The sequence below is a fragment of the Benincasa hispida genome, chromosome 8, assembly GCF_009727055.1.
Source record: "Benincasa hispida cultivar B227 chromosome 8, ASM972705v1, whole genome shotgun sequence".
NCBI lineage: Eukaryota > Viridiplantae > Streptophyta > Magnoliopsida > Cucurbitales > Cucurbitaceae > Benincasa > Benincasa hispida.
In genome coordinates, this window is record NC_052356.1 from 13,878,980 (window position 1) to 13,902,647 (window position 23,668).

At 31.4% G+C, this 23,668-nt stretch overlaps 1 protein-coding gene across 1 annotated transcript; it reads right to left on the reverse strand.

Moving 5' to 3' along the window:
- Positions 1 to 15,041: 15,041 nt before the first annotated feature.
- Positions 15,042 to 17,830, reverse strand: LOC120082465 (protein UPSTREAM OF FLC). Its single transcript, XM_039037644.1, has 4 exons — positions 17,495 to 17,830; positions 17,340 to 17,409; positions 16,415 to 17,260; positions 15,042 to 15,810 (listed from the first exon to the last, which is right to left on the reverse strand). The coding sequence occupies exons 1-4, from the start codon at positions 17,715 to 17,717 to the stop codon at positions 15,633 to 15,635; spliced, it is 1,317 nt and encodes a 438-aa protein (XP_038893572.1). The 5' UTR covers positions 17,718 to 17,830; the 3' UTR covers positions 15,042 to 15,632.
- Positions 17,831 to 23,668: the final 5,838 nt, after the last annotated feature.

The following is a 23,668-nucleotide window of genomic DNA, read 5'->3' on the forward strand; positions in this document are numbered from 1 at the left end:
TATAATTCACCTTCTATTTGCCAAATTACCTATAAATAGTGGCATTTGGTGGGTTTTGGAAGACACATGTTGAGTAAAGTCCATGAAAATTGGAGAAAATAGAGAATTTAGAGAAATTTCTTATTTTATATTTTGTTAATTTATATATTATGTTTAATTTATATTAATTTATATTTATTTTACTATTATATTATATTATATTTATTTTAATATTATATTTTATTGGTATTCGTGTTCCCGTTGTGCTCTTCAAGCTCATAACACGTTATCAACACGAGCTCCTATCGTTTTTTTTCCGTTAAAGGTAGGTCAGGATTGATGTCCTAAATCTCGTAGGGTCCTGTAGTTTGTAATTGTATTGTACAAACATTAAGAACAAAAAAGGATTTTTGAAGGTTTAATTACTGAATCACTTACCAATGGTATGTTTTGTGTTTGTTTAGATAATGAAGATCCAATTCTAGGTTACATTTCTGGAAGGATTCGACATAGTTTTATCCATATACTTGGTCATAGAGAGTCAAAATTTATTTATTTAATAAAATATGAGATGTTTTATTTAACATTTAGTAGCATTAAACTCACAAACAAAAAAACTAACATCCAAGGTTATCATCTGTAGTTTAAACATGTATGTAAAGATATACAGGTGGATCATATTTAAGTCATAACCTAAATGATTTGTAGTAGATGGATAAGGCTGGATATCTTATCCCGGTGACACTACAAATATGACTTGTTTTGTAGATGTTACAATTGTTGTAAAGTGCTACAAATAATCTGATCCTAATCATTCATCTGGAGACATGTGAGCGAGGTATTCTATACAAATGAGTTTGTATAAGACTGGACCACGAAATTACTAGTCTCATTATATAACATCGTTTATAATTGAGATTTACTTTTCACTAGGATGAACATGAGTGACATGACTTGAATCCTGAGTGAGTTGTGAACTTCTACCTATGAAAGCGGTCATTTGATTTGTATGGGTGAGAGTAGCCAGATCGCCGACTTAATAAGTCTACCATTTTGGGAATTCGTCTGATTGGGGAGTTGGGAACACAACTACACAAGACGAAATTCATTCTTTCCCTGAGGTCGGGGTAAGTAAATAAATTGCTCCTTTAAGGGTTGATTCCAGGGTTTGACTAATATGGCGCCACACCCTCTCTTGGCTATAGAGAGGTTTGGTCATAGTTGAACTATGATTTATTATTCATTAGAGGGATCAATGGTACTTAAGAAGTTAGAAGTAACTACGAGCGCAAAACGGTAGTTCTGGTCGAGCTGCACTTACGAGCAATTTGTAAATGGTCATCGCACTATTGACTAGTTATATCTAATGGACAAAGAAATATATCTGTAGTGCGAAGAGTGCAACTGTCGGTTTTTTAGTGGAATGTCCAATATTTAATGGATGTTGAAAAATTTAATTAAAGGAGTTTAATTAATTATTCAATTACCATTGAAGCTTCAAGCTACAGGTCCATGAGGTTTCTTCTGTAGCTCAACAGGGATTAAATGATAATCAATTTTAGATTAATTTGAATTGTTCAAATTAATTGTATGTGATATAATTAATTTAATTTAATTATATAAGATATAATTACTATAATGTATTTGATACATTATAATATAAAGTTTATTTAAGAGGAAATAAATATTTGAATATGATTCAAATATTAATTATGTGAATCAGATTCATATAATTAAATTTAATATAAATAGGATTTATATTAAATACCAGACATTAATGAGAGAATGAAAACTATAGGTTATATTGTATTTGATACAATATTAAACTATAGGTTATATGTTATATTTGATATAACATAAAGTTTAATATAATATATATTATATGATAAATTGGCTAACATGTAAATATATATTAATGTTTTATTAAAATATTTTTTATTTTAATTAATTTAAAATTTGAAAAATATTTTTGGTTTTTCTCTCTATAACGTGCATGAGTGGGTGAATATGCAGGGTGATTAGTTTTTCTTCTTCTTATAGTGGTTTTTATAGTTTTTTTTTTTCATGAGAAAAAGTTCTCTAATCTCACCGTTTCCTTCTCTCAATCTCACTTACCCAAAATACCAAGAGCCCACACAACTCCTTGGATTCTCATCCCAGAGGAGGTTCTCATTGGTGGTGGCCAATTAGAGTTTCGAGTATGTGAATTTTTGGAAAAAGAATTACGAGAAGAAGATTAGATCTTCAAGAGTTAGTATCTCCTTTTTTACTTTTCTTTATTTTTATTTACATGTTGTAATTGTTGATAATGCATAATTTTCTATATTATTCTGTAAAATTGAATGTTCTGTAAAAATTAGAATTTGGGACCGTTCCCTGCTTCTGCTCCAAACCTTCACCGGTTCCTTCAATGGTATCAGAGCAGGGTTTTAGGTCCCAATTTTTTCAAAATTTCAGAATTAATTTTACAAATTCTTGGTGGGTTTTTGCATTATGTATCTAGTTCATAATTGATGAATGAAGGGAATGCTTGGTTTATAATTTTGGATAATTTTGGGATTGGATCTAGTATTTACAGCCTTTAGTTTTGCTAATTTGATTTGTAAGGGCCCGTGTTTTGGGCATAATTTATGTTATAGAGTCTGTATTTGTTCAAGATTGAATCGTTCGTGGCTGTTCCAATGAAAATATGAAGAAGGTGAGGCCAAAAATGGAGGAGAATCAAAGAATATCACAACTGTACAGTGGCTATTGTACAGTAGCATTGCAACGCTGCGATTAGGCGAACGAAGTGTTCTATTTGTAGCGTTTAAACGCTAGGTCACAGCATTGCAATATTGCGAGACGGAAAGAACAAACCGGTTTGCACCCGGTTTGGTTTGTGGCTTGACTGGTTCGTGTCCAGTTTGGTTCGTTCAAGCGATTCTTGGCCAATTAAGGTGTTGGGCGGTTCGGTTTATGTGGTTCAAGATTCGATTCGCTTGTTTTGAACCAGTTGACCATTATTCTTGTAATAGATAGTTTCTTTTATTAATTAAATTAATATAAGTGTATAATAATTTAATTAATAGTTTAGGAGTCCAATCCCGGTCCAGTAATTATTTTTAAAATTATGCATTTAATGTATGATTTACTTTTAATTTTATATATGTCATAATGTATGCTATATAGTAAAAATCTCACCATAGGTTATGCATTATTCATGCGTCATTTATATTGTAAATGTTATAATATATAGTTGAATGTATGTATGGATGTATGTTAATTATATCACTACTTTAATTATATAAGTGTTATATATGATTAGTAATGAACTTGAATTGCATGAAGCATGACACTACCTTAGGTAATTTTAAATTACTATAATTTTACTGAGTGTGTCAATGAATGCAAATGTATGATTTTAATATATTTAATTTATTTTATAAAAGTTATAATTAAATGAAATTAGAAATTAAAATCAATAATTCAAAATTGCATGCAAACCTTATATTAAAATCATTTTTTTAAAAAATAGTTTTAAAATATGGAGATCACATTTCTAATAAGATTAGAAATTAAGTTTAATCTTTTAATCAGTTTAATAAGATTAAATTGGTACTTAATTAAAAGATTACATTTGTAGCAAATGTATCTATAAGGGACCTTTTGTCTAAGGCTAGTTTTGTCTAGGCTATGGTATTTAAGTTGATAGAAACGTAACACCCCTATTTTGGAACTTACCTGGAAATGTGAATTAGATAGATTTGCTACAAGTATGCAATGGTTGATTGAGGTTAATTAAAGTGTTTAATAAACATTAATCAAAGTTATTTAACCATTCAAAATAATGTTACTTTTGAGAAAATTAAATAATCACTTAGTTAAAATCAATAGCTGGATTTTCCTAAGTTAACCCTAGGTAAAACACTTAATAGGAGAAAAATTGAGCATATGATACTTCATTTTTCTTTTTTTACGTTTCTCCCTAAAAGTTCACACCATGATATTTATACTCGAACTCGAGGCACCTTTGCTTGTGTCCTTCAACGGATGATGTTTGTATAGGTCAATATCAAGGTGAATAGAGAGATTGTAAGTGGGAGTAGGACATGTGTCAACATATCCCATTGTCTCTCTCATTAGTTTGTAGTAAAGTTTCATGCTTGGTCTCGAGGCACCTTTTTTTGTGTCCTCTTACGGATGACATTTTCATGATTCTTTACCTCAAACTCTAGAAATGGATAAGGTTACTTTAGTTTTTGCCCCAATTGATTTTTCTCTACGGTTGGCTCATTGGGGCGAAACTCTAGAATCTAAAATGAGGGGTTACACTTACAAGAAAATGTTAAACGAGTTTAACAATTTATAGACCGAACAATGGTGACTGATAGTTATAGTAATAAGGAGTTGTTTTGTCTATCTGTTGAGATAGTCTCATTTCAATGAAGGGACACCTGATCACCCTACGGTGACTTTTGTCTTGACTCACTGACACATCATTGTAAAATAGATGTCACTTAGAGTGCATTAGATTATTTTACTAAATTTGATTGGCTTTTGCAAATGGGTTAATGCATAGAGTACTAATACTACAAATAAATTGTATGGTTTCAACAATTTTCATTAGGACTTCCGCGACACTTAACTTACTCGTTGCTGACAAAATTACCGACAAAAACTATACAACGTAGAAAAACACAATCAACACAATAATAATTATCGATGACCTTCGTTTTTTCCTTATGAAGGATTGTCCTCCTATTCCTACTCAAAATGCCACTCGAAACGTTCGAGAGACATACGAGCATTGGATAAGGGCAAATGAAAAGGCCCGAGCGTATATCTTGGCTAGTCTTTCTGAAGTCTTGGCCAAGAAGTATGTGCCCATGATCACTACTCGTGAGATCATGGAATCCCTGCGGGGAATGTTCGTGTTGGGGTTGATATCCTAAATCTCGTAGGGTCCTATAGTTTGTAAACCTTGTATGAACAAACTTGTAAGTGATTAATAATATTTGATATTTTTTTCACTTTGTTTACGAAATATGTGATATTTTAATTTCATTTACCATAAACTAATAAACCAACATCCGAGATTATCATTGTAACTTAAACATGTATGTGGAGACATATAGGTGGATCATGTTTAAGTGATAACCTAAATGGTCTGTAGTATATGGATAAGGCTGGATACCTTATCCTGGTGACACTATGAGTATGGCCCGTTTTGTAGATGTTACAAATGTTGTAAAGTGCTACAAATGATCTGATCCTGATCATTCATGTATTAGACATGCGAGCAGGGATATTCTATACAAAGGAGTTTGTATAAGACCGAACCACGAAATGTTTAGTCTCATTATATAACGCCGTTCATAATAAAGACTTTCATTTCACTAAGATGACCATAGGTAACATGACCTTAATCCTAAGTGAGTTGTGAACTCCTGCCTATGAGTGTGATCTTTTGATTTGTATGGGTGAGAGTGGCCAGATCGCCGACTCAACAAGCCTACCATTTTGGAGATTCATCTGAGTGTGGTCCATATATGGATTGAAGCAAACTTCTTGATCTTAGAATAAGATTTGATACTGCGATCAAATCTTATAGCTTTGATCAAAATGTTGATGAGTCTTGTGTTTACAAGAGAATCATCAATAGTTCAGTAGCTTTTCTATCTTACACATTAGGAATGATGTAGGTCTACTGAATGAAATTAAGAATTGGCTAATGATCCAATTCCAAATGGGGAGAGGTGCAATTTGTTCTCAAATGTTTGATTTTGCATACTAGGATAATAACATATTTGACCCATCTCATATGACAAATTTGGATGTGGCTCACTTTTTTAAATCTTCTGAAGAGAAAATCAGCAGAATTGATGGAAAATCAAGAGTTTCCTTTGACTTTGAAAATATCTGAACTTAATGTTGGCTTTTTATTCATCTCTATGTTTTTGTGTTTTTCTTCTCTTAGTAGATGTTAATCTTTGTATATTCCAAATGTTGTTTATCTTATTGTAATTATTTTCTTTTAATTACAAGTAGAAAATAATTTTTCAAATTGACAATGCTAGAAGCAAAAGTCAATACGATATCAAGTTCTGCAAACCTGATTGAATGCTTTGGAAAAGCAAATATTATTTTGGCTAGAGGAACAAATTTATAATTGACAATGCATTGTTCTCTAGTCAATTGTTCTCTAGTCAATCAAAGAGGAATCTACTTAGTTTTAAAGATATACATTGCAATGGTTATCAATTGAGACTGATAGTAAGAATAATATGGAGTATCTTTATATCATATCTACTATCTCAAATGAAAAACGTATATTGGAATATTTTCCTACTTTATCTTCTGGATTATATTATACTCATATACGAGTAATTGAAACATATGCAACAATGAATCTGAAGCTCATGAATCCAAATATATTTACAATTTGGCATGACAAATTAGGTCATCCAGGATCTATAATGATGAGAAGAATTATTGAGAATTCAAATCAACACGCATTGAAGAGCCAGAAGATTCTTCAATCTAATGGATTATCATGTGATGCTTGCTCTTAAGGAAAATTGATCATTTGACCATCACCAGCTAAAGTAGAAATTGAATCACCTGCATTTTTAGAAAGAATTCATGGTGATATATGTGGACCTATTAACCCACCAAGTGGACCATTTAGATATTTTATGGTATTAATAAACATATCCAGCAGATGGTCACATATATGCTTATTATCAAGTCGAAATCTTGCATTTGCAAGATTACTTGCTCAAATAATTAAGTTAAGATCACAATTTCGTGATTATACAATTAAGACCATTCGTCTTGATAATGCTGGTGAATTTACGTCTCAAGCTTTTAATAATTATTGTATGTCAATTGGTATAAGTGTTGAACATCTTGTAGCTCACGTTCATACACAAAATGGTTTAGCAGAATCATTCATAAAATGTTTGCAGTTAATTGTTAGACCATTGCTTATGAGAGCTAAGCTTCCTACATCTGTATGGGGACATGCTATTTTGTATGCAGAGTTACTTGTATGCATTAGGCCAGTAGCTTATCATAAGTACTCGTCATTACAACTAGCTTATGACCATGAGTCAAATATTTCTCATCTGAGAATTTTTGGATGTGCAGTATATGTTCTAATTGCTCCACCACAACATACTAAGATGGGTTCTCAAAGGAGGTTAGGAATATATATTCGATATAATTCCCTATCAATTATCAAATATCTTAAACCTCTGACGGGTGATGTATTTACTGCACAGTTTGCTTAATGTCATTTTAATAAGGCAAATTTTCTAACATTAGGGGTAAGAATTAAGAAGTTGGAAAAAGAAATTACATGGAATGCATCGTTATTGTCTCATTTAGATCCACATACAGATCAATGTGAACTTGAAGTTTAGAAGATAATTCATTTGCAAAATAAAGCAAATCAGTTTCCATATGCATTTATATACAAAGAAGTAAGTAAGTCACATATACTGGCTGCAAAATGTTCCATAAAAAATTGATATCCCAACACAGCAAGTTGTCACTAATGAGTCTGGAACAAACTTGAAGCGTGGTAGATCAGTGGGATTCAAAGATAAAAATCCTCGAAAAAGAAAGATAATAAATAGTCAAGAATACTTGGTTGAAGATATAAATATCCATGAAGAAATCCTTGACATGACTAGTGAGAAATGTGAAAAAGCTAAAGATAATAATGAGATTTCAATAAACTACGTCATGACAGGAAAAAGATGGAACCGAACCAATGTAGTTATTGACAACATTTTTGCGTATAATGTTGCTCTTGATATTATATCTGAAAGTGAGGTTCCTGAACCAAAATCTGTTGAAGAATGTCGACATAGAAAAGATTGGCTTTAGTAGGAAGAAGCAATCGAGGCAGAATTAAACTCACTTTCAAAATACCAGGTTTTTGGACTAGTAGTCTAAACATCAGAAGGTGTCAAATCTGTGGGATACAAATGGGTATTTTTGAGGAAAAGAAATTAAATAATGTGGTCACAAGATATAAAGCAAGACTAATCGTACAAGATTTTTCACAAAGACCTGGTATTGATTATAAGGAGATGTATTCTTTGATGATGGATGTAATTAAATTAAGATATTTAATTGGTCTGATTGTGTATGAAAATCTGGATATGCATCTTATGGATGTAGTCACAACATATTTATATGGATCTCTTGATAATTATATTTATATGAGAATCCCAGAAGGATTTAAGGTATCTGAAATGTAAACCCCTAAACTTATTTTATCAATTAATTATATTTAAGTCCTCTTGATTATGTGTTTAATTATCCTCTTGAATATGTGTAAACTATTCATCTTAGCCTTTACTAATCTTCAAGAAGTCGTGGACACATGCCTCCTAAGATGTCGAGGTATATTAGAGGTTAAGGGGGATTGAGGAGCGACAGGCTTAAGCATGTGTCTAAGTCAAAGTCAATGTATGTGTTGGCTAGTGATGCATTAAGTAAGGGTATGCAGCATTAGCTAAGGTATGTGTTGGCCGAGAAGGAAGGCTAGCTTGATCGCAACCTGAGCATTGATGATAGACTTAAGCATCTAATTTAACCACCCAATTAGTGGGCTAAGTGGTGTGGTTAAAGACCTTAAGTAGGGTTAGTGCTCCAACTGTCATTCTAAGAAAGTTAGTTGGTCATGCAGCCTTAATATAAAAGAAGTTGTAGTTGAAGAGCTCAATTTGGGAATTTTATACGTGCTAAGGAAGAGAAAGTTGCTGTCAACTTGAAGCTGGAGCGGTGAAGGGGCTAATCCAAGGATGTTGAAGGAAAATTCCCATGGAATTGAGTTGAAGGTTGAAGAATTCCTTAAGTGTTCAAAAATCTTAGGCTACCCGAACAAGTTGTAAAGATTGGTAAATTTCAAGCTTGTGGAGAAGAATAAAAAATCGAAACTTTAAGGTAAGCTAGTTAAGATGTCTGGGACTTAGAAGAAAACTTCATGAGATTAAGTCTGGAAATTAAGTTATTCAAGCTGAAAATTGAATATGGAAATTTGGTTGGATGAACAAGTAGTCAGCTGCAACCCACGCATAAGCAAACAGCTAACCAACTGAGGCTAAGTATGGGCGAACACGTGAATAGGGATGCAATAGAGTGGGTAGGCATTGGCCAAGGGGCGCACACAGGGGTGTGAGAGGCTGCAAACCACGGAAGTAGGCATGGAGGATTACGACTATAAGCAATTATCGCATAGGCGAGGTAGGCGCATCTGATGACAAGGAGTACCATGTGCCTATTGCTACCTACCAATTACAAGGTAAAGTTTGGGTTGTGTGGTAACGCGTTAAGCACCTATATCCTAGGGATGCATCGAGTAAAAAGGGATCAAATGATACGTTAAACTAGACTTAGATTTTGCATATGTTAAAATTAGTTAGTGAAGTTAAGCTCAAGAAAGATCTCAAGAGGAGGCTTAAGGCATTAACCAAAGGCTCTTATTATTATTACAAGGCAAACGCTTATAGAGGAGGCCTACAATCCTTTGAATAAGTAACTCAAAGACAGTGAGTGAGTAGTTTTCAAATATTTGCTAGTGTTTTTCTAGTGAGCTTCAAACGATGTTTGGTTTTTACTTGATTCTCTCAACGCATGTTTTAAGTATTAGAAATTAATGTTGAACGCATGGTTGATACTTTAAAGACAAATTTTATATATAACCTCTATTTGTTCCAATTAGGTTGTATGCCATGTTTTAGCATTTGACTACGCTATTCAAGGATTTCCTTTAGCATGATGAAAATGCTATTTTATGATAATAATTTATATAAAGTTAAAATTCTTTATGCTAGTATGTAAAACCTACTCCTGAGCATTGATACCGAAGGTATAGTAAGATACCTAGCTATATAGAGATCCTTGCTGCCAAAGATATGGTAAGGTAGGCAGGATCCTATTCCATTCTACGTGCACGTAAGATATATGTTGCCGATGTTGAAGAAATCGAGTAAAAGGGTTCTCTCTCAACTAAGATTATTAGGGATCAAGCAAAAAGGCTCCCTCTCATGTTCAAGTGAAGGAGTAGAAGTGCTTTACAAGAAATAATGATGAATTTAAACTCAAGGTTATTATATGTTATGATTCTATGATTATCGTTTTACTCTCAAATCCTGAAGTAAGAATGTAAATGTTTTATGTTATGTTTATAAGAAAGCATGTGTCTTTTAAAATAGTCACTCACTAGGCATGTTAAGCTCACTCTTTAAAATGTTTTCCTTCACCAGGTAGCAGTTGACATCTCGAGGCCTAGCAGTTTTGTCAGTCAATCACTTCTTAAGTAACTTAGGAAACTCGAAGCTTAGGTGGCTCATCATGTCTTTATTAAACTTGAGTCTTAAATTCACATTGTGGGAAATCAGGGTAAAAGTCTAACTAGTTGTTGTAAATAGACTTACTTGGACCTCATAACCATGTTGTTTGTAAATAAAGTGTACTACGATTTATGAACATGTATGTTTAAACCGTATTGACCATCTGGTAATAATCTGTTGTGAGATATAACTGCTTATCAGGTGCTAAGAGTACAGGTTCATGGAAGTATGTTGGCAGTAGTTGTCATAAGAGGTTTGGTAATTGCTGTCTTCACACTTCTTCTCGAGTTGGGAGAGTAATTCGGGAAGGGGTGTGACATGAAGCATATAAATCAAATTCCCGGGAATTGTATTCAATAAAGTTATAGAGATCGTTATATGGATTGAAACAATTAGGACGAATGGGGTACAATTGCTTGAGTGGATATTTGTTGAAAGAAGGATATTAAAATAATCCAATATGTCCGTGTGTTTTATAAAGAAATTATAGTCAGGATTTGCTATTATACTGTATATGTTGATGATTTAAATATAATTGAAACTCCTGAAAAGTTTTCAAAGGCAATAGAATATCTTAAAAAATAATTTGAGATAAAAGATCTCGAAAAAAAAAATTTCTTGGCTTGCAAATTGAGCATTTAGCAGATGGGATATAATGGAAATTCGTTCACTAAATGTAAAGAAAGATATATTTCGACATCCAGATGATAATGAATAACTTCTTGGTCTTGAAGTACCATATCTTAATGCAATTGGTGCACTCATATATCTTGCTAATAATACAAGATCATATATTGCATTTTAATTTATTAGTAAGATATAGTTCTTTTCCAACAAAAGACATTGGAACATAATTAAGCATATACTCCTTTATCTCCAAGAAACGATTGATATGATTTTATTTTATTCAAATAAATCAAATTTTGATATGATTGGTTATACAGATTCTAGATATTTATCTGATCCACACAAAGCTAGATCTCAAACAGTTTATCTATTCACATGTGGAGGAATTGTTGTATCGTTGAAGTCAGTGAAACAGACCATAATGGCTACTTCCTCAAAGCATGTTGAAATTTTTGCAATTCATGAGGCTAGTCGAGAATGTGTATGGTTGATCAATGACACAATACATTCGTGGAACATGTGGTTTGTCTTCTAGTAAAAGTCTTCCAACAATATTATACGAAGACAACACAACATGCATGTCCCAAATCAAATGAGGATATATTAAAAGAGATAGAACAAAACATATTTCACCAAAGCTTTTCTACACTCATGATCTTGAAGAAAATGACGATATCAATATATAAAAAATTTGTTCGAAAGATAACATGACAGATTTATTTAGAAAGATATTACCTACCATAATCTTTGAAAAATTGGTGCACAATATTGAAATGCGACGACTCAAAGATAAGTGATGTTTCCATGAGGGGAAATATATATATTGTATTCTTTTTAAGAGTATTAGATCATATGAAATATGTACCTTTTTTCTTCATTAGAATTTCTTTTCCCGATGGGTTTTTTTTCTAGTAATGTTTTAACGAGACATATTACATATATATAACAGACATCTAAGAGAGAATATTATAAATATTATGATAATGAATGTCTATTAGATGCGTCCATTGACCATGGGTGTCATTCTCCCATTTTCCAAAATATTGTCCATGTGCCTCAACAATCCACATTATTAATGTTCATGCCTATTAGATGCGTCCATTAATGTTTGCCAAATTGCCTGTAAATAGTAATATTTGGTGGTTTTTGAAAGACACCTACATATTGGGTAAAATTCATGAAAATTGGGAAAAGTGGAGAATTTAAAGAAATTTCTTATTTTATATTTTGTTCATATATATTATGTTTAAGTATATTAATATTTATTTATTTTATTATTATATTATATTATATTTATTTTAATATTATATTTTATTAATATTTGTACTCTCGTTGTGCTCCTCCCGTTCATAACCGTTTCTCTACTTTTGAATTCTCATTGTCGCTATTATTTATTAACTTTTTGATCCATCTCTAAATTTCTTTTTTGGTAATATTTTTTCTCTTCAAAACTTTTCTCCACCTCTATTTTTTCTCTTAAATTTTTATCTCTTTATATGATGTTCGTCTACCACCTCTAATTCTTTTATCTAAGATGCAATGCCTTTTTTTAATAGCTTGATGATTCTAAAGTGACATTTAAAAACAAACTAATCATCTAAATGTACTTTTTATTAAATTAAATTACTTGTACAAGTATGGAACCCATTATATTAACATGATTTATAACACTTTTACAAAACTAATTATAATTAGGAAAATTATTTTAAATGATAAAACTATTGAAAATATTTACAAGATATAGCAAAATTTTAGAACTATCAATGATAGACACTGATTGAAGTTTATAGTCTATCATTGATAGTTCTAAAATTTTGTTATATTTTATAAATATTTTCATTCATTTTTTTATATTTCAAAACAATCCTTATAATTAGATAATTCATCTTAAAACATTTATTCAAAAGATCAATATCAAACATGCTCTTAAATCATCGAAAATCACTTTTGATAGTAGAAAAACTCTTTTAAAAAGTGTAGAACAAAACATTAAAATGATTGTATAAAAATCACTTTTAATAAATCACTAATTAATAAATCAATTTTGTTCAAATTATTATTTCTACAATCATTCCCAAACATATTTAATCTACCATGGCTCCTAAACATACACTCAATCTTCACAACCATTGTAACAAATTTTAAGACAAAATTTAAAATGATTATTTATTGATTTAGTTTTCTTATTACTTTTTAAAAAAAACATTTACACTTACGTAAAATTGACACCTTCATATTTTCAACAATATTAGACACTTCAAACGTTTCTTCCAAACCATGTTTAAATTTATTTTATAATTTAATCAAAACTAAAAATTATCCCAATTTTTCTTTTATAAAGGATGAAAGAGGACATTAATGCGAGAAAGAAGCAAATAAATTGGGCAATGAAAGTGCGCGTAAAGGCACAATCAAATATTCCAAATGATTAGAAATTTAATTTTGACTTGAAGAGAAGAGATGTTAACTTCAAGAGTTGAAAGATATTTCCTCAAACATAACAATAACCTCAACGAGTTCATCGGACTGGACAATAGTCGGAACTTCTACTTCATCATTCAAAACTGCCAAATCAGAATTCAAGAGGGGAGATTAACCAAAGAAAAACTTCCTCGATATCTCAATGAGGGTGAAAAGGTTGAGAAATAGCTAGCGTGGCATGATGAGAGTGTAGTTGACAATCAAAAGATTCCACCATGTTCAACGCCCATCAAATAGGCATAAGATTGTGTAGAAGAAATAAGTGAGAAGATTTGAATCTCCTTAGAGATCAAAATCTCTCAACTCCTGCAAAAGTTTTGTTTATTTAACCACTAGGTAAAAGATTGAACCATCGATTTGATGAAATTACATGTCAATGTTTTTGAACTTTTCTTCTTTTGAAAAAAAAATAGTCCTTAACTTTTGATATCGACATTTTAAGGTTTCTCTAGAAACATATGTTTGTTGAGAAATACCTCAAACAGAAAATACAAGAATTTACGTGAAAAACTTCCAATTCAGAGAAAAATCACGACCCACCACAAAGAAATCCACTATGTGAAAATTTGTTACAATCACATAAAACAATTCTCTCTTCGATCCCAATTACAACTCTCAAAACTTTTGACTACTCACACCATTTTTCCACTCTCAAACTAGAGAATACATTAAGAGAATTTAACTAGAGCTAGGACACCTAAACTTTGCTTCTAACTGAGACGACTAAAAATCAAAGACATGGACTTCTTTTATAGGATTGGAGTCATGACTTTCTTAAACTTTTTTTTTATGTAGGACAAACCTACAACTTTCCTAAACTTTTTTAATGTTGGACAAGTTCAAGACTTTTCTAAATCTTTTTTAGGTAGGACAACGGTAGTAAAAAAAATAAAAAAGTGTTAAATTGATTTTATAATTCAAACCAAACCAAAATTTCTATAAAAGAAAAAAAGAAAGAAAATTAAGAAGTGTGAAAGAGGACATTAATGCGAGATAGAAGCAAGGAAATTGAGCAGTGAACATGGGCGTAAAGTCACAATCAATGGCGAGAGAGAGAGGCCTCAGAGCCTCGATAATGGAGGCATAATAGCAGAAAAGAAACTGTGTTGGCAGCCTCTCTTCTCCACAACTCTCTATTTTGCTGCAAACACTGCCCACTTGTGATTGTGAATACCCCACACAACAATCACCATTCCCCAATCAATCTTACCATTTACCATTTACAAATCATCTCCACATCTCCATTCAAATACCTTTTCGGACTTTAAACTTACGTACAACTTTATACATAATAATTTAGATTTAATCTCTCGTAAAAGAATTGCCACAATTTTTATAATAATAAAGGATAACCAATTGTCATTGTCATAGTGTACTAACATTAATTATTTACATTGCCTCTCGAGCACCATTGATGAGGTTTAAGCACAAACACAAGTGATAGAGTCACAAGGAATACAAGTGAGAATGAGGAAGAATACATATTAGATTATGAATACGAGCACGAGAAGAAAAGAGGTTGGAAAAGTACGAGCACAATCACAATGGAGGGAGTGAGATTCTTAACGTGTAAGAGAACTATTGTAGTATTGAGAGGTAATCCAAGATAACAAACACAATTTTAGTACCATTATTTTTAAAAATAAAAATACTTTACTACATCCGACTCATCCAAATGCTTGATCACAAATGATCGCCCAGAGTAATATAAATAATAATAATTAAAAAAAAAGAAAAAACTCATTTGACAAGTCACGTCTTCTTTTCTCCAATATGGCAACTGTCGGCCCTTGCACTGCCGACGCCCCTACAATACTACTTCTAACCCGTGACCACCTACTATTCTATTCTTCTTTACTCAAAACTATAAAAAGTAAACCCTCCTCTTTAGCAATTCCAATGTTCAATTTTTAGTTTTGGTCAAACAAAAGTTGCCACATTCGAGATTAATGCTCCTCTTTCATCAACATTAATGCAAATAATTCAACCCCCACCACTTACACTTACACCCATGTTGACTCCTAACCCAAATAAACTAATCAAATTTCTCATTTTACAATGCTTCTTCTTTTTCTCATTTGAATACAAGGGTGCACTGCCTGGTTTTTTCTTCCTTTCTCTTTGTTTTTTGAGTTTCAGAAGCTGCCAGAAATGGAGGGATTCTGTATTTGAGTTTATTTCTCTATCTCGATCCACTCATTGTCGCTCTATGTCCAGTCTTTTGCTTCCATGTTGACTATTGCTCGTAGTGATGGAAGGCCCGTCGCTTATGTTGTTGTTAGTCTCCTTCGTCGTTGTTGTCTTCTGCTTTCTCGGTATGCATTTTGCTCGTGCTGCATCGAGCTCTTTCTCCGACATTTGCAACTGCAAACCCCTGAAAATTCAAACACATTCATTCCGTTTCATTTCAGAGATTTTGTTATCAAACTTTCTTTCTTACCATTCACATTGAGTCATTGAAAGTGTAGATTTAGAGCAACTAGTTTATAGGATATTCATAAACAAGCATCAAAGCCAAACTAATATGGTGATGTTAAATAGGCAAATTGGGTATGCTAATCTTCAATCAACTTCTCTTTGGGACATATAAACAAACAGATGGAAGGCAGCCTCAAATGTTAATTGGGTAAATTTAGCTTCCTACTAAGATCTAACTCAAAATTTTCAGGTAATCTATGAACAATGGGACAGAAAAATGAATGAAATGAAATTGGATTGAATGAAACTACAGTTCTTGTTTTGCTGGATGAGGAAACAAACAATTCAAAAAGGGTTCAAAACAGTACAATTCTCAATTATCTATAGCTGTGCTACAAACAAAATGAATGTTGATTTTAATCTACTTTTTCTCTTTTCTTTTTCCTAATCCCGTACGAATCTTACAGGCAAAATTCAATTCAATGGTGGACCAGCAACCTCAGACAGAGAATCAATAATATTTCAGAGTATTGAAAAGTAATCAATCAAAGAAATTTTACCTATCTGCATTGTAAGAAGATGATCTCTTCAGACCTATTGGAGCTTCCTTCACTTTCTGGGTCTCAATTAAGCTCCCACTGAAATATTCCTTCTCTTCCAATCTTACCCCTGAGAAACCCACTATTTCCATTGATGTCCCTCTTGCTCCTTCTTTCCCACCACCGTGAAGGGCTCTGGGTTTGCAGGAACCAACGAGGGCTAATTCTTGATCATCCATTGATGTAGCTCCACAGTCTTTGAAGGAGATTGAACCACATGAAATCAATTGCATCAGAACCGCTGATGCCTTCATTCTCCCGCTTGGAAAACTCTCTGCCGTCCGATTGACTTTTGCGCCTTCGGAAATGATCAAGCGTCCATCAGCTTTCATCAGAGATTCGAGAGTTTCAGGGCTTGAATCCGACGGCGGAGGAGAAATCTCTTCTCTACTCAGCTCTGTACTCGCCGTAGGGTTTATTTCCTCTGTTTCTTTCTCTTCCTCCCTCGCCGCTCGTCTCCTCCGCCGGTGCTTCTCTTCAGTTTGAGTAGAAGCATCCGCCGCAGCAGCTTTAGCCGACGAATCAGAGCTAGAATCAGTCTTGTAGACTTTATACTCATGGAAATCGACGGAACTCCATGATTGATTCCGTCGGCGAGAGAGGATCGGAGAATCGGAATCTTCGCTACCGAGTTTATGAATCTCCGGTGGTGGCCTTAAAGACCTAGAAGATTCCGATCCTTGAACTCGACATTCTAAAGATGAATGAAGAAGCTCAGATCCTTTGAGAACATATTCCTTACCATGCAATGGATAAATGAAATCATTCTCAGACAAATCATGCCACACAAACCCATTCTTGTAGCTCCTAAAACAAATCCCAAACCCTAGAAAATCAGATTCTCAGTAAACAAAAACGGAATCAAATAAACAGCGAATGAAATTACCTTTTGGAAGACCAGGAATACGCACTAGCCATTCCATTTCCACGAAGAACGTTGAGACGATTGATAACATCTGAAGAACAGAGAGTCAAAAAAACAGAAGAAATCGAAAACGAAGAAGAGGAAGAAGAAGAAGAAGAAGAGGATTGATTTGGAACCTCGGAGATAGAGGCCTTCGGAGGAGGAAAGAGGAACCTCCATGAAATGCGGGTGTTCGAGGAGGCCATTGCGGGAGAGATAGTAAACGACGGGGACTTTTCTGTCGGAACGGAGCTTGGGTTCGGTCCAGACTTTGGTGCGTTCGGGGCTGGTAGTGTCTCTGTCCTTCCATAGCTTGGGGATGTGAAGGTCTGTGAGAGTGGGTCTGGAAGCGACCGCCATTGTTGGTGAGTTACAGAGCTTGAGAATGGTGAAGGGAATGGGAAGGAATTTATAGAGATGGAGAAGAAGAAGAAGAAGGAATTCAAATAAAATGGAGATACGGCGGACAAACAGCTAGAGAACAAAACACGGCCCGTTACCGTTTTGATTTTGGGGGTTCAAACGCCGTTTGTTTCCTCTCTCACGGCAATTTTCCATTTTCTTTTTTCACAAATTTTAAAATTTTACAATATTAACTTTATTTTGTTCTCTATTTATACTAAATTTTTTTGTCTAACATTTTTTATATTTTCATCCACATTGATACGAGGGATGTAATATGAATTGATTGATACATATACTATATTATTAAAAAAAATAATCAAACATAAAAATAAGGGACAAAATGGTATAATGTAAATATAATATATAAATAATAGACATTTTAATTTGTGTTATAAAGTATAAATGTTTATTTATTANCAAGAACCAATTCTAAGGTGTTTAACACCTTTCCTACACTAGCTGAGTGCATGGTATTAAATTGAATATAATACAAATAGTAAATGTTTATTTATTAATTTAAATATTTTTTATTTTTTATTTTTTTAATTTTTTAGAAATATCCATTGATATTGATATCTCCATTGATATTTCTGTAAAATTGAGACTTCGACAAATTTAGTTTTCATACTTATAATAAATCTTTAGGTTAGTTCTCATTGTTAACTTGAAATAAATTTGAACTAAATTTGGGGGGGACAAATTAAAAAGAGGTCACAAAATGTAACTTGTTACACACGATATTACAACAATTCTACAAAATCAAGGATAAATATAGAAAAATAACAAAAGAATAGAACACATAGTATAGTGACCCAATTTGGTGTAATACTACTACGCCTTGGGGATAGTATGCTTGTGGAAAGATATTTTCCCTAATATAAAGGCAAGTGGTTACAACATTGTACTTGTTTGTAGATGAACGATAATTACAATGGCACATAAATAGTCTAACTTAGTGTACAATCACTTAGACTCCCCATTTCAATTAAACTTAGGAGCCCTCTAAATATGAGAATATTAGCAAATAGAAAACAGACTCCCTCTAAGTGTGAGATTCTCTCTCAATGAAACTTAGGCTCCCCTAAGTGTGATAGTATTGACGACCGATCACTTAGGCTTCCCTTATGTGAGAGACTCCCTTTTAATGAACCTTAAGTTCCCTTAAGTTTGAGATTCACTTTCACCAATAACTTTTATCTTTCCACCTTCAAATGAAGGTCACTCCATTTGATGAACTTAAGCTCCCCCTATGTTTGGATAAAGCTTCAAGACGGTCTAGAGAAACCACTTAAGAACTAGAATACTTCTTGCTTCAAAATCACTAAGATTGATACAGTTATGGTTTAGGACAAACACACAAGATAATAACACAATAATTATTCAAAGTAGCAACCCTAAAAATAGTACAAACATTCACTTAAATATGCACAATAAAAAAGGAGAACCGAACCAAATTTTACCAGATATAATAGTAAGAAGGAAATAATCTTCACAAATAAACACACCGAATTTTCTAGATAAGAAAAATATATATGACAGAATCAATAATTCGAGGGACACTCTAAAGGATAGTTCAAAGAACAGATTGAACGATATTTCATAGGACAAATATCCTGGCAACCTTAAAAATTATTGTCAATGTCAAATCTCTAACAAAAAGAAAAAAAAAATAGTGGTTTTTATTGAAAATACATAAGATAAATTTGGACAAATCATAGTTTACTTTATGAACAATTTCTAATTAAACATAAATTTTAAATTCAAAAAATAAAATCTCATTTTAAAAGCACCGACCTTCCTCCTCACGTGCCACACCCTCTCAATCTTTATTTTTTTCCCCTTTCTCTAAAAACAAAAAAAAGAATACATTTAATAATTAAATGTGCAGTAATGTTTTTGTTTTAGCTTAAGCTTGGGATGGATCCCGTGAAATAGAATCGAGAACGGATATAAACGGGAAAATAATTAAGGGAAAATACAAGATTCGATTAAGTCTTTAAAATTAAAAAAATTTAAAATTTTCAGTTCACAAAATATTTTTTTAATTGGTACTTGTAATTTTCCCTTTAGAAAATTATTATTTCCATGAGCTTGTTGGTTGTCAATGAGTGGTATTAAAAAAAAATAGAATAAAGTAGATTAAATTTTTGACAAAGCATATGAAATCATTGGTTATTGTATGAAACCATGATACAGAAAAGGGTATGAACAAAAAAGATTGAATATATTGGTAATTGCAACAATGATAATTAAATAATGCATTTATATATGAACATTACAAATGGAAGGGCAAGTAGTGAATGAGTGCTAAAACTAAAAGCATTGACTTGAAGACAAATATATTCTAATTTATAAGTTTTTTTTTTTTTTTTTTTTTTTTTTTTTTTTTTTTTTTTTTTTACGATATGTGAGATGAAGACCTCGAAATTGATAGTATAAATATTATATCAGGTAAGTTATGTTCATGTTGACTTATTTACAAGTTGCCAATAAAACTATCATATAATTACTTCTATTGGATAAAATGACTAATTTTAGTTTATTTTGATTTTATCTCTAGAATATTTCTGCTATTCTCATTTTTTTTAAATGTATGTATTAAATTATACAAAATTCAACTTTGCATCTAATAGATCCATGATTTTTTTTAAAAAAAATTTTTTTAAAAAAAAGTTGAATAGGTTGATGACTTATTATATACAAAACAGAAAGATCGAGCATCTATCTATACATATAATTTATTTTAAAGATCTCGTTGAAACGCATGGTGATGATTAATTCAAGCATATCTTAACCATGTTTGTATGGTCTTGAGATTTTTTTTCCACTATGATGCAATGTCCATTGATTCATATGTTCCTATACTTCGCAAGTCATTTAGAATTTAAAAATTACATGTTGGATCAAGATATGAGACTATAATTGAACATTTTAATTTTTAAAGATGTGTCAGTAGAACTACATTCATGTTGACAATTAAAGGAAAAAAAACTTGAAAACATTGAAATTAAAAACAAACATTTATTTTTAAAATTAAAAGGAATTATGTTGACAATTAAAAAGAATTAAACATTATGGCCAAATAAAATTTTGTTCGCGATTCAATCTAGAGTGCAACAAAAAATCGAAAAATTGAAAAGTCAAACCAATTCAAACCGATCCAATGGTTGATTTGATTTTTTAGTATAAAATTGGACATCTTGATTTATATTTGGAGAAAACCAAAAACCATTGGTTCGGATAAGTTTTTTATTAAAAAATCCAATCAAAACCAAATCAATCCAATGGTATATATACACCTTTAAAAACAAACTATCTTTTAATATTTTAATTATTATGGTATATGTATATTTTTTATTTAAAAAAAATCAATTGTTTGGAGTTTAAATGTTTTTTATTTAGAAAAGTGTCAAGAAAAAAATGTCAAATTTCAATTTACGATAAAGAAATAGACCCAATTTTAATTTTAAATGACCAAAAAGAACCAATTCAAAACAAAGTGATAATAAAATAAAAATTGGAAGAAAAAAGAAAAATGTCAAAAATGGAGAACCAAAAGGATAATAAAGCGATCCAAAAAAATCAATCAAATGGTTTTGTTCTTTATTACGCATTAGTTTGGATCTCTTCTTAAAACTGATTGGTTTGATTTAGTTATTGGTTGACCTCAAAACTGACAAAACCAAACTCACTATCATCCCTAATTCAAACATAACTTAATGAATAAAGAATCTATTGTTCCTCCATTGTTGATTTTTTTTAAGAAAAATTAATTTTGCTTTTTGCTTTTTTCTTATTGGGTCCTCTTTTTGTAAAGCAACTTGAAAAGTTTTTTTAATCCAAAGTCACCAATTTTCTTTTCTTTCTTTGGCCTACTTTGACAATTTGGCATGTTTGACAAAAATAGAAGAGAAAATACTTGTCATTGACTCCATATGTTCTAAGTGTGTTTTAGGTCAAACCAATCTTAAAGGAAAAGACTATTATGAAAAAGGAAAAAGAAAAAAAGACTACCAAGTTTATTTATTTATTTTCCTTAAAGCACTAAATTAATTATATTGTCTTTTAATGAAAATTTTAAATTGAATTTAATTTGAATGTTTAATTCGTTTCATTTAAGTTCTCGTTTTAATATCAAATAAGGTTAAAAGTGACATTTGAAAAAAAAATCTTGAAAAGATTTTATCAAAGTTTAAGTTGGAAAGTTTTCAAAATTTAAACAATACTTTTTCTCATGTGGTAACTTTTCAAATTCAAAATTAACTTTTTGCATTCACAAAAAATTCTACTTCCCTTTTAATATATGTCTAAGCTTTTTCTATGTAGTAGGTAAAAATGTTAATGGATTATATTATGTTGGGTTAAAATATATTTTTAAACTCAATTCTATTTATTTGGGTTGTGGATATTTTTTAATCCAAGTAATCTTGATTAAATAATGAACCAAATCTAAATCAACCCTATAATATTTGGGTTTGGTTGGTTTGAGTTGTTTAGGTAATTTGTTTTATTTCTTAAAAGAAAAAAAGTAAAATATTCATATTTAAAGTATATTTTGTTTATTGTCAAACATTAAATTAAGATGTGCAATTCAATTTCAAAATATATATTGAAAAATAAAATTCCAGAAACTTAATATTTTATGCTTAAGGGTGGTTGTTGGAAAATAAAGAATCATTTTTTTAATTAAATAAAATTTAAACAAATATATGTATATGTAACATTATTGTGTGTAAAAAATATTTTTGAAATTTAATAATAAGTTTAAATTGATTCGTTTATACTAAATTTATTTTAGGTTAATCTAGTAACCCATCCACAGTCGGATTTCGTATAGGCTGGGGGTCGAGCCCTCATCAACTTTATGCTCTTTATATATAATTAATATAGTACTAATACCAATAGCTAACTTAGAGGTAAGTATAGTTTACAACCCCCTCCCCGCTCCTTACATTTTTTTTTTCACTTTTTCTTCCTTAACCACCCTTCGATTATAAAGCCTTCGCGAACAAATTTTTTTGAATCTGCCACTAAACCAATCCGACTCATAAAGTTTTCAAATAAATTTATAACCCAATTCGAATCATACAGACGTTGAGTTGATTGGATTCCTCAAGTTATCATTTATTTTGAATACCCCTCAAATTAAGTAGTTGAATATGTATAATGGAGAGTTCTTTTTTATTTTCTTTTTTAGGTAGTCAAATATTTTAGTTTCAATAGCTTAAAATGATTAACATATTACAAATGTTATTATTATCCATAAGTTTTTTTTTTTCAGTTGACCTAGAATTATTATTGGAAGACATAATAGGCTTTCTAGCTAAAATGTGTTGTCCCATCTTTTCTTTCAATATATGTTAGTTGATTTGTGATTATGTGGATAAATGTGATTGTTCGAAACTGGTGTTATTGGTTTCCATCCTATGTTGACTCGCAGGACAAAATCTCACACCAGTATAGTAATTTTTCCAACACACTCCAACATTTGAGTCAGTGTAAGCAAAAGAAGTATTAAACTGAGTGCATATAGTTTTTTTTTATACAAACCTTTGAAGGTAGAGTCGTGCCCCTATTTATACTACCCTTCACTGACATCTTCTCAAGCCTTGATGGTGTCAACAAGAGTGCTCAATGTAGGTTTGATAACTTGTCAGTAAATTCGAGGTGTATGTAACTCTTTCGTATAAGTGTGGTTGTCTTGGCTCAATCGGTACAACAATGTTTTAGTTTTAATTTCTATTTTCGTAACTGTCATACCATTTTATATCTTGATTTTTGCCTAACATTTTAACGAGTTTTTGTAATTTAGCGAAAAAAAAAAAAAGAAGACATCATTTAAGAAATGCTTCTCTCCCCTTTATCAAAACTATTAATATTTATGTTATCCTCAATATATTTTTAAT